At 38.8% G+C, this 13,236-nt stretch overlaps 1 protein-coding gene across 1 annotated transcript; it reads left to right on the top strand.

The window, feature by feature from the left end:
- Nucleotides 1-10,641: 10,641 nt before the first annotated feature.
- On the top strand, nucleotides 10,642-12,618 carry LOC127102124 (uncharacterized). Its single transcript, XM_051039537.1, has 3 exons — nucleotides 10,642-11,790; nucleotides 11,905-12,222; nucleotides 12,340-12,618. Exons 1-3 carry the CDS (start codon nucleotides 10,642-10,644, stop codon nucleotides 12,616-12,618), a joined length of 1,746 nt encoding a protein of 581 aa, XP_050895494.1.
- Nucleotides 12,619-13,236: the final 618 nt, after the last annotated feature.

The raw sequence follows: 13,236 nt of genomic DNA, 5'->3' as shown, positions 1-13,236 counted from the left end.
ATCAACCGATTGAGGATTATCAGTCAGTTCAATATGACTTCCCAGATGAGGAGATTCTGTATTTGAAAATGAAAGATTGTGATGAGCCTACACTCGACGAAGGGCCAGAGCCTGGTTCCAGATGGAGTATGGTATTTGATGGCGCTGTAAATCAATATGGAAATGGTATTGGGGCAGTGATTATTACTCCTCAGGGCACACATATTCCTTTTACAGCAAGGCTAACTTTCAAATGCACGAATAATATGGCTGAGTATGAGGCCTGTATTATGGGATTGGAGGAATGTGTTGATCTAAGGATCAAGCATCTTGATGTATATGGTGATTCGGCTCTCGTTGTTAATCAGATTAAGGGTGAATGGGAAACGAATCAGCCTGGCCTCATTCCATATAGGGATTATGCGAGGAGGATTTCAACGTTCTTTACTGAGGTTGACTTCTATCATATTCTTCGAGATGAGAATCAGATGGCAGATGCTCTTGCTACACTTGCTTCGATGATTGTGGTAAAACTTTGGAATGAAGTCCCCAATATCACTGCGATGCGCTTGGACAGACCATCTCATGTGTTTGCAGTTGAGGAAGTGAAAGATGATAAGTCATGGTATTATGACATCAAGTGTTTCCTTCAGAATCAATCTTACCCGCCTGGGGAATCTATGAAAGACAGGAAGACTCTGAGGAGATTATCAGGAAGTTTCTACCTCAATGGTGATGTGCTTTATAAGAGGAACTTTGACATGGTTCTGCTCAGATGCGTGGATAGACACGAAGCAGACCTGTTGATGACTGAGGTCCATGAGGGTTCATTTGGTACTCATTCCAATGGACATGCCATGGCTAGAAAGATGTTGAGAGCAGGCTACTATTGGCTGACAATGGAGTCTGACTGCTGCAAATATGTGAAGAAATGCCATAAGTGTCAGATTTATGCAGATAAGATTCATATTCCCCCGACACTTCTGAATGTGATTTCATCACCATGGCCTTTCTCCATGTGGGGAATTAACATGATTGGCATGATAGAGTCAAAAGCGTCCAATGGACACAAATTTATTCTCGTAGCAATTGATTACTTCACCAAGTGGGTTGAAGCGGCATCGTATGCAAATGTGACCAGGCAGGTGGTCGTGAAGTTTATCAAGAATCAACTCATATGCCGATATGGTGTGCCAGATAGGATCATTATTGATAATGGATCTAATTTGAACAACAAAATGATGAAAGAACTGTGTAGTGAGTTCAAGATTGCGCATCACAACTCTTCTCCCTATAGACCCAGGATGAATGGGGCTGTTGAAGCTGCTAATAAGAATATCAAGAAAATTATCCAAAAGATGGTTGTCACGTACAAAGATTGGCATGAGATGTTGCCATTTGCCTTACATGGATATCACACATCTGTCCGCACTTCAATAGGGGCAACCCCTTTCTCTCTTATTTATGGCATGGAGGCTGTACTCCCAGTAGAGGTGGAGATCCCATCAATGAGAGTCTTGATGGAAGCCAAGTTGACTGATGCTGAATGGGTTCAGAGTCGTTATGACCAGCTGAATTTGATTGAAGAGAAGAGACTGACTGCCATGTGCCATGGTCAATTATATCAGCAAAGAATGAAGAAAGCCTTTGATAAGAAGGTCAAGCCTCGTGTGTTTCGAGAAGGTGACCTTGTGCTCAAGAAAGTCTTGTCTTTTGCACCCGATTCCAAGGGCAAGTGGACTCCAAACTATGAAGGTCCATATGTTGTTAAGAGAGCCTTTTTAGGTGGTGCTTTGATACTTACAACTATGGATGGGGAGGATTTATCTCGTCTTGTGAATTCAGATGCAGTCAAGAAATACTTCGCCTAAAAATAAAAACAGAACAACTCGCTAAGTTGAAAACCCGGAAGGGCGGCTTAGGCAAAAATGAGCGTCTCGGTGGATTGAAAACCCGAAAGGGCGGTCCAGGCAAAAGTTAGAGACATAAAAAAAATGAATATATGTATCCCGCTAGATTGAGTACCTCATCCTAGGGCAATCTAGGCAAAAAGATAGGGATTTGGCAAGTAACTGCACCCTGACAAGGCTTTGTTCTACAACTGTCAATCCGTCAGAGATTCTTGCTCATTCGTCATCAACCGAAGCTTCAAATACATCGGATTCAGAATTGGTGGAGAAATGATCATTATGTTCAATATAGCCCTTTTCCAATATATATCACCAATTTCAAATTTGTAAAGATCTATGGAGTCTTGCCATTTGCAGACTACGATTCCATCAAATAAATTTGAGCCTTTTATCCAATTATTTACACTCTTATTTGTTTCTATTCAACAAATGTTTTGCATGTTCTAATTGAAAAAAAATCATTGTTTTAAATAATCAAATTTTTCATAACTTGTTTTTTAAACAAAGTAAACATTCACGATGACGAAAGGATACTTAGGAGATCTTCAGCGCTCTCCCAAGGATGGTATGATCCCCAACAGGGTAAGACATTTGTTCATATTCCTGGCATGTTTGTATCCTCTTCCTGCCGGAGCCTTTTGGTTTCCTCTACCAAGCAGGGTGTTTGGTAAGATATTCACCACTTTTCCCTTCAGTAGGGTAGCAACCTTTCCCCCTCAGCAAATGTGATCTCTTTGGTAGTACGGTATTTGGTGGTGACCTTGGAAGCTTCCTATTTGGCGGTTGATCCCTAGAATCCCTTCACCTCCTCGGATAGATTCCCCAGTGGAGTTGCTTATGTGGCGGATTTTATCTATGCAATAACTCTCGTCCCTAGCTGGAATGACTGATGTTCATTCCCTTGCAGAGATCTTTGCTTCTTGGTGTCTCTCGCCCTCATCAGATTGGATACTCTCCGGCGAACCTGGCTTTCTCTCTTGAGATGTAGTACCAGATGTTTTCATCCTTTGGAACTGTTTGTGTTAGAAATGTCTGTCTGTCAGCATTCATCATACATAAACCATGCATGCGGGCATATAGTTTTCAAACATTCAGATATCCATGATTGCATTCTTTGCCATATATCTTTGTTTGTTATCCCTGCTAGTAGGTAATACATTTCCCAAGCAGATGTCGGTGTCTGATCTCCCCATGTAGAGTCAGCCCCTTAAGCAGAAAGTATGTATCTTTCCTTCCATATTCCCCACCGAGTTATGTCCTCGTGGATGATGATTATTTCTGTTTCCTCCCAACACATATATTGGGAGGGGAGTCCCCATTGAGTTATATCCTCACTGGGACGAGTTTTGATTCAGCTTGCCTCTTTAGTTTGATCCTAGATTGGCTTTTTATGACTGTTTCCTGCACTCCCATGTGGTATAGATGAATAGTTGCTCAGTAACCAGTAATTATCCATCTTTGCCCCGACAGAGTCTGTGGTTTTCTACCCTTATACCGGTAGTTGTAAACCCTATTTCATCCCCTTGCAGAGTTAACCTGATTGAGGACGGTTACTCTTCCGTGGTTTTCTACCCAGTATCCGGTAGATGTAATCCCCTCCTTGACGGTTATCTTCATCCAATATTCGGTGTTGATATTCCCTCATTCTTTTGGATAATTGCTCTGATTAAGCATTTTATCCCCAGCAGTCATCTTTCATATACCGGTTGGCGGTAATGTTTGTTGCTCCCCTTGAGTGGTTATCATTATATACCTAGTTTCGGTATCCCGATGCCTTTCTCTGTCGGTAGATTTATAATTTATTAACCCAGTAACCGGTTGTGGATAATCTTCCATGCGAGTATATTATCTACGTTCTGACGGTAATAGATAATATATCTCATGCACTCTTTGGTCGAAGCCTTTTGTTCTTCCCCAGTTGAGTAAGATTCGTATCCCTTTTCGGAATCGAATGTCCATCCCATAATCGAGTTCGCTTTTAGCCCTCTTTTGGATGATAAGTATTTTGGGAATATTCCCCAATTCATGCATTGGTTGGTCACCTATTATATGCCCAGTAACCGGCATCCCTGGTGCTCCCTATTATGACTTTTTGTCCCCTGTGGAGTCAGATTTTCCTGAGTTGAAATACACCTTTTAGGTCTTCCTCAGATGATTTGGTTGATTGATATCTCTCACCCTTATACCGGTCTTAGATATTCATTCTCCTGGAGCATGTTTTCCCCTCACCCTTATACCGGTGGGATCACATGATCTCTTTTTGAGCTTATTACCCAGTAACCAGTAATACCTCATCTGTTATTTCCTCAGCTGAGTCCTTAGTGGACATCCCCACCTGAGTCCGGATTTTTATCCGAAGTATCCGTTGCGGATAATTTTGCCGTATTGGCATATTCCCCAATACACGCATCTTCGAGTCAACTCGAGTCCTTCCATGGATTTATTTCATGGATTCTCTCCGTGTCTCTCGGCAAGTTTTAAGTCGTGACCTGCTCACGCATTTCTATCCTTTTACTCCCCTGTAGAGTCTCTGCCCATAGAATGAGTTATTCATAGGAATCGTCGGTTTCCTCCTGATCTTTGCCTTTGTGGACACATATCCCCATAGAGTTTTACTGTTTGCATACATACATTCGCATCATGAGGTCTCTTAGGGACCAAAATTCGTCTCTTTGTTATTATTTAAGCCCATTCTACCCCGTCGAGACGAAGATTTTAACCTTCACTTCTCTGGCTAGAATGACCTTAAATAGGGGCATCTGTAAGACCCCAATTTTGACCCTAATATCCCTCATGGCATCATAACATTGCATTTGCATTGCCTCAAGGATCATTAGCATCTTGGTTCCCTTTGCCTTTGGGTGGGACCTCTTGTGAGTGGTTTGAGATCACCAAGCATGCTTGATTTGTATATCATTTCTTTTCTTATTTTGTTTACTAACCAAAAGCACAAAAATATGTCACTAACATCTTTTGTTTGTAGCTTGAGCAATCACAAGGTCCAAAGCTTCAAGGAGATCATTGGTACAAAGGTATGGCCAAGAGGAGATGAAAGCAAGCATGGTAATGGTTCCCAAAGCTCTCATCCATCAAATATTCCTCCCTAGCATCTCAATTCATCATTTTGATCAAAGTTAGTCAAAGGGTTTGAGGTTTGTTCCCCAAGGAAACCCTAGTTCATCTGATCATCCACAATGCCTTGTTCTTGAAGCAACCTCAGCCCATGGTCAAATAAAATCAAGGGAAGTTCTTTAATTCATCATTTCATGCATATTTGAACTTATTTGAGTGTCCTCAATCATCAATTCATCAAAATATGAGTCATGGACTTGAGAAGTTGATCAGTCAATTCATCTGACTATTTTGAAATGCAATGAGACCTAACTTTTTGTGTGTTGGTCAAATGGAGATGATCCCAAAATAAAAAATGGTCTTAAGGACAATATGAACAAATTTCATGTTCATCAAAAATTTTTTTGAAGCTTGGAAGGTCATCTCCCATTCCAAGACATTATAGGTCATTTTGACTGAAACCCTAATTTTGGGTCAACTTCCCAAGGACATAACGCATTCATTTTTTTATGATTTTTAGGTGGTATAAAATGCATTGGAAAGCTTAAGATGTCTACTTCAAATGTTATGTTGAACAAAATTTCAAAATCACAAAGGAAATACATGTGATAATGCAAGACATTATGGGTCACTTTGGACCAAATGTATTGAAAGGCAAAAAAGTCTAACTTCAATTGCCCATAACTTTTTCATAAAAAATCCAAATGATGCAAAATATAAGTCCATTTTGATTTTCTTGAAGGGATCTACAACTTCGATGTTGTAGGTTTTTTCATTTGGGGATTACATCTTCAAAACAGAAGGGCTTGAACATTGGCCAAATTTAGAAACTTTGCCTTTTCATATTTTGCACCTTGCACTTTAAACTCAAATTTCATCAATTTCCACATTTCAAATGGATTTTTGCCCAACATAACAATTGTTCCTTACATCAAAACCTTTCCATCCATTACTCACATGATCATGTTTGGATTTGGCAAATGGTATTTTCAAAGAGGAGAAGCTTTTGGTTCAATTATGCATAACACCTCAAAATTCCATGCACAAGCAATTACCATTCAGATTACACGTCCATTTCACTTTGGTATGATTTTAGATTGCATTTGGCATTGATTTTGGGCCTTTTGCATGATCATGCAAGCCCATGCAATGAATATCCAATTTCATGCACACGGCTTTGATCACATTCCCTCTATAAATAGAAGCCTTACTCCATTCAAAAATCATCCATGAATCAACCTGAAATGCTGCAGAACTGAAAACCTAACCTCTCACCAAAGAAGCTATTTCACTTTTCTTCAAATTTTTCAGATCTAAAATTCAACTACATCTGGTTGAATCTTTGGATCTAAAGCTTCTAGACCTTCATCCTATACTCCATTGATCTTCTGTTTTGGCAAAGGAAGCAAGGAATCAAGCTCAAATTTCTAGAATCCAAGGTTGTTCTTCAACTGGTTTTTTCTTCGAAACTCATCATCTATTGATCTATTTGCTTGGATTTTGTGTTGGCTGAAGTCTTCTTCATAGAGGCAATTGATTTGAGTACTTAATTGTTGAAATCCATGAAGTTCACTTGAACATCACAGAATTTCCATCTCTGATTTCTCTCAATATAGAGATCTAGAGTGGAATTGAGTGATACAGGGATGATGTACATCATCCCAGCTTTCCAATGATGTATGGATCGTGTATTTTGGTTAAGTTTTGGTTGTCTGCAATTTTGGCCGGAAAACACAAGCTCACCGGAGAAGAAGGTGGCTCCGGTGGCCGTCCCATTGCCAGATCCAATCTGGATCGTTGGATGCATTTTCCAGATCTAATCCTGGCCTTCGCTTGTTATGACTCATTTTAATTCCTGGTGTTACGCGTGGACTTTGGTCTATGGTGGAAGCGCGCTTTTGGAGCGTATGATTTGCCAGCTCAATTAATGAGCTCAGATCTAACGCTCCTCGTTTTTTTGAATTTCTTATTTTCTGATTTTTATTTCTTTTATTTCCATTATTTTCAAAAATTCATATCTTCCTCATTTTTAATCCAAAAAATATGGGACTAATTGCATTCTTCTCCAAATAATTTCTAGTTTCTAATTATGATTTTTAATATTTTTTATTTTATCATTTGATATTTTTTGTGAATTTTCTCTTTTCTGGTTGTTTTTAATTCATTTTAAATAGTTTTTGATATTCAAAAAATACAAAAACATTTTCCTAACCTATTTGAATGATGATGGATCTATGAAAAATATTTTCATCAATTTTTTAATTGATTTGAGATTTATTTGAGATTTTAGTTCAATTAGGTTATTTTTATTCATTTTTAATTGATTAAAAATAGTTTATGACTTTTAAAAATGCTGAAATTTTTTGTCAAACTTTGTTTGACCTTGTTGAACTTGGGATAAATCACTTGGACCTTTCAAGTTTGATTTGAAGTGATTTTGAAGTTTGACCTTTTCTTTTATTTTTAATTCAGGTTTATTTTAATATTAAAAATGCCAAAAATATTTTTGTTTATTGTTTAACCTCCAATCTTCATCTCATTTCTGATTTCTCATTGTTTGACTTTGACTTTCAATGTCATTTGGTCAATACACATGGATTGGTACATTTTTTATTTCACCTTATGCATTTTGATCTTTCCATTTCCTTATCCATTCTTCTTCTTCTTCTTCTCCTTCTTTTTCTTTTTGATCAATGAGTTGAAGGTTGATAAGTTGGCATTGATTAAGGAGACTTAATCTTCCTTGATTCAAATCTAATTCATCTTGATCAATTGATCAAGTGAATGGCTTTGCATTAAGGATAGGTTGTTTCCTAAATCATGCAAAAGACTTAAACCAATACAAGATCAATTCTCTTCTTCTTTTTGGCATGGCAAGTTGTTGGAACTTGGTTCACTAATCAAGACTTCTAACTTGTGTTGTTGCCTATATTATTATTGACCGGCCTCAGATAGTTGTGACTTCTACATAAGTCCAATTACGATTGCTTAACATAGCGCTAAATTTTGCCTTATGGCACACTAACTATTGACCACTAACAATTAACATTTACCTTATGCACTTTACTTTTATGCAATTTACCATTCTTGTACCTATTATTCATTTGCTTTTTCCTTTGCTCATTGGAGCACATGTTTATGTTAATGCCATTTGCCTTTTGTCCACTTGGGTATATAATTGTGTATATATCTTTTGTGCTTGTGTTTGTCTGTTTGTTGTGAACCAAATAAAAAGAATTGGACAAAATGGACTTAGACTTTAGGATCTTCCCTATGCAAATTTGGAGTCAAAGAGCAACTAGGCATTGGGCCTTTAGAGTGCTCTAAAAAGTCAAAGAGCAACTAGGCATTGAGCCTTTAGAATGCTTAAAACTTGAAGATGAACATTGAAAGGACCATATTGTAAACTCCCTCTTGTCCATTCTTTGATTGTGTTATAGAACCTTTTGATGTGTGTTTTCTTTGTGCTAGGAGTTCCAACTTGAGCTTAATTGAGGAACCATTACCATGAGCTTCTAAGAGAGAGAGAGATCCAAGATACATTGAGGAGTCTTTCCAAGAGTTCATTTGATTGTTGATTGCTTGAGTTCATACTTTGTGTGATTGCTTATTCCAAAGGATGGGAGCTACTTGGATCATCAATATGATCCCAAGAAGGGAACTCCATTGTGGTCTTATTCTTTTCCCTCACATATTTGCTTTGCTTAGGACTTTAGCCCTTCTTCTTCTTCTCTCCACTCTAACCCAAGCCAAAACTTTTGTGCAAACATCTAACATAACATTAGAAACCTAAGCCTTATGCTTTTGATTTTCAAACTTTCTTTTCATAATACTCATTTTGAATTGAATCTTTAAGTCCACTTTGACCATTTTGTATATACTTCTAATTGGTAAATATAACCCATTTAAATGTCCTTTTGTGGTTTCAATGGCCACTTTCTAATCAAAACTTTTTCATAACCTTTAGCTATTAGGTTTGAGTTATCCTTGAGGTAGATGTAATACTCTCCTATATCCTTAGTGATGGACAATGAGTCTTCCATGCTTATTATAGGGTTAACCCCTCACTAGCATGTTGAAGTTATCCTCACATGGTGGATTTGTGGTTTTAGGTTGAGTTTTCTCCCTTGGATAACAAAAGACCTTAAGGCTTTTGGACCAATCAATTCACCAACTCCTTTTTGAGATTTTTACCCCAAACTACGAGGTTTTGATCCTAATCTTTTTAAGATGGTACGTAGGCAATGGGTTTATCCATCCAAACACAAAATGTAAATAACTTGTATATTCTCTTCTCATCACTTCAATCATGTTTGCACAAATAAACTTTCACAAAACAACAACCTTGCAACAAGTATGAAAAGGGCTCCCTAGGAGTACCTAGGATGTTTTGGGTGCCTAACACCTTCCCATTGCATAACCAACCCCCTTACCCAGATCTCTGATTCTCTTTTACTAGTTTTTGATTCGAACTATTAGGTTTTTGTTCGCTTTCTAACCATTCCTTTGGATAAATAGAAGTGCAGTGGCGACTCGACTTGTATGATTTACCTTGGATTTAGTCAATATCTCTAATGGTAACGAATACCCCACTACAAGGGGTGCTAATACCTTCCCCTTATGTAATCAACTCTGGAACCCGAATATGGTTGCGACGACCATTATTCTATTATTCAAAAGGTTTTATCGACATTTTCCTATTCCTTCATTGGGATAAATAAAGTTCGGTGGCGACTCTGTTCGAACATAATTTTTTCCGCGACCATCGCGAGGAATCGTATTTTTCGAGATGCGACAGATGGCGACTCTGCTGGGGAACAACTCCAAGCAAAAGAGAGTGAAGCCTAACTTAGTTCAGTTGATGTATTGTGTGTTAATTTTATCTGTTTGTTATTTATTCTGTTATTATTATGTTATCATGATTATTGTATTGTGATTTATTGAATATGTCTTATTCGGGGCTCTCTGTTAGTGGTGCTCTGTGAGATAGGCTCTCTACCTGAGTCTGAGAAAAACCATAAGATTAAGTTGGTGGTTGCATAGTGGGCGTCCACAAGGAGACTTCCTTGTTGGGAAGATACGAAGACCCCGCCTAGAGGAGATTCTCTTGAGATATTGTTGCCCGACGAGTTTTCGTCACGATGATAGTATTCTCAAGTTGGATCAATGACTCTAGGGACCTTTTAACCCATTATATCCGGTGGTTATGTAGTATCTACCTGAAAAGTCCCAGACTTATTGGGTTAATGCGAAAGCCCCAATTTGATGAGATCCCTTGGGTGTATTACTACCTTACAGTGGTATTCCCAACCTCGATCTATGACTTTGAGAACCTTATTAGAACCTTGGATACGAGAGTTGTGTAGTATGGACCCACTAGGAGTCTTCCTCTTTGGGACCATACGAAGGCCTCACCCAAACGAGACTTTGTTTGGGGATGTTATTTGCAGATGAGTTTTCATCATGACAATAACTTTCCTAAATATTGATTGATGACTTTGGGAACCTTTTAACTTTAGCATCCTCCCAAAAAGGTTTTGTTTAGTAACCAAGAATACCCACTCTCATGACCTGTATATTAACCTACATGTGGCACACATAACATCATTCATAACATAACATTCATATTATTTTATTTCCAAGGAATCTGAGTATCATGAGTTGCAGGAATTCAGGAAACATGGAATCAAGCAAAAGAAACATTTACTCTTTCAAGTTCAAAGATCCCGATCTAAGGAGCTTACGTGACTTGGTCTCTCAGATGCGCCCAGTATACAGAATCAACTTTGGAAAGAATTATGGCAATCTGCTCAGCATCCTCAATCAACAAGTGGACCATACAACTTTAATCACTTTGGCCCAATTCTATGACCTACCTTTAAGATGCTTCACATTCCAAGACTTCCAGCTAGCACCAACGTTGGAAGAATTCAAGCGTCTTGTTAGGATTCCTATGAAGAACAAGCCACTATTTGAAGGGATAAATGAATCTTTGCCCCTTGAGGTTATTGCTAGTGCGCTTCACATGGATGAAAAGGAAGCAGAGGCTAACCTAGAGACCAAAGGGAATACCAAAGGATTTTCGCTAAATTTTCTCTTAGAAAGAGCTCACACCCTATTGAAAGCAGAAAGTTGGGATGCTTGTTACTCTGCTATTGCATTGGCCATCTATGGCGTCGTCCTGTTCCCCAATATGGATGGTTTCGTAGACATGGTTGCCATTTGTGTTTTCCTTACTAGGAACCCAATACCCATTTTGTTAGCCGATGTCTACTATTACATAAGTCATAGGTATACTAAGAAGAAGGGATTGATTACTTGTTGTGCTCCTTTATTATATCGGTGGTTTCTAGAACATCTTCCGAAGATAGGTGCTTGGGTTGAACAGACAAATGTTAGTTGGCCTCAAAGATTGGGATCACTCCGATCAGAAGATCTCTCTTGGTATTCCAAAGAATACATCAACATGGACATCATATTCAGCTGTGGGGGTTTCCCTAATCTACCACTTATTGGAACTCAAGAATGTGTGAATGCTAACCCGGTTCTATCACTCAGACAACTTGGCTACCCAATGGAAGGCCCTCCAGATGCGAGGTCTTTGGAAGCTTTCTTGTTACTTGACTTTGGGGTTGAGAATCCTAGCTTGTTTCAACGAATCAAGGAAGCTTGGAAGAATGTCAATCAAAAAGGGAAAGCTGAGTTAGGGAGAGCAAATGAGATTACAAAAGAATCATATTTTCAGTGGGTAAAGGAAAGGGTGGAGACGATCAAAATGTCGTTCGTCATTCGAGCACCTGTGCCTCTCCCTGAACCTAAGCTCACCCATGTTCTTATTGAAGAAATGGAGGAACTCAAGACCACCATGGAAAAGTTAGAAAAAGAGAATGAAGAGTTGCAAATAAAACTCCAACAAACCATCAATGAGAAAAACACCATGAAGTGGGAGCTTGAGAGAAAAAAGTCACAGCTTCAAGCACATGTGGAAAAGTTCAACAAGGAAGAGCATAAGAGGAAAAAGATCAAACTGGGATTAGAACAAGCTGACCATTGTTTAGATACTCTTAAGGGTCAACTAAGACAAGCTCAGAAAGAATGTCAAGACAATGAGCGTTGGTGGCATCTAGCCACGAAGGAAAACAAGACGATAAGGGATACACTTGGGACTCAGATAAAAGAACTCACCAATCATGTTCGTCATGTAAAGGCTGAAGTAGATCAGGAGCGCCGACTCAAGAATATAGCCACTGAAGCTTCTAGGGTTTCACCCTTGATATGGTAGGAGAAATGTTGAGAAGTAAGAGATGTAAAAGAGTCTGTCAGCTATTGGAAGAACCAACTAGAGTCATTACGCCAGGACAACTCCATATGGTTGAAGGAGCGAGACTATGTGATTGAAGATTATGAATCCTTTAAGAAGACCATATACTTCTTGCAAGGAGATAGGGATAAGTTACGTGCAAAGCTCGATGGGCTAGTAGGGTTCTGTAATTGGGCGGCTAAAGAATTACCATGGAAGTTGAGAGACGCAGTCGAAGAATTGAGGGAAGATAGCACTCCTCCAGCCATAATCAGTTTCATTCTACTCTGTAGAGGGTTGCTAAAGAGATTCAAAGAAGAACTAGAAGAGCTTCAAGCCAAAAAGCCTGCAGTCTAATTTTCTTATGTCTTATATTGTTCCTTTAACAAATGTATTTTGAACTATGGCCCATTTGGACCCCTATGTTATGTACTTGAATGAATGATGTTTAAAATCACTCCATTATTGCTATTCTAATATTCCTTGTTTCTTCGAATTACTAACAACTAATGAAACTCGAACGATTCCCTGAAAATAAAATACTTATAACATTCGCATTTTCATTATGCATCACGCTTCATAAAAATTCCAAAAAACTTACCCAACCTTTTTACCCTTTATCCAGCCACACTGACTAATCAACACCGATACGAGACGCGAAGCAAATACTAGATGACGTTAGAGAAATTTAAGGCTAACCAAATTACCATGAGGACAGACATCAATACGATCCAAGAGAAGATGGATCAGCTGTTGGAGACAATGCTCGCAATCGCTCAAAGAGAGAGGATTGAGGAGGAAGAAGCTAGGGCAAAAAGGAATGATAGCACGCCGGGTCTGAACCCCCGAGACGAGGGTTACTTCCCCACCAAGAAGAGATTGGTTCAGATACCGATATGAGGCAAAGGAGATGGGGATCATGCAAAACCTTCTGATACGTCTACTCATCATGGATCCGAAATTGGAGATGACCAG

Source organism: Lathyrus oleraceus, chromosome 7 (assembly GCF_024323335.1).
Source record: "Lathyrus oleraceus cultivar Zhongwan6 chromosome 7, CAAS_Psat_ZW6_1.0, whole genome shotgun sequence".
In the NCBI taxonomy this organism is placed as follows: Eukaryota; Viridiplantae; Streptophyta; class Magnoliopsida; order Fabales; family Fabaceae; genus Lathyrus; species Lathyrus oleraceus.
The sequence above is the reverse complement of the archived record's forward strand: the minus strand, read 5'-3'. Positions and strand labels throughout refer to the sequence as shown.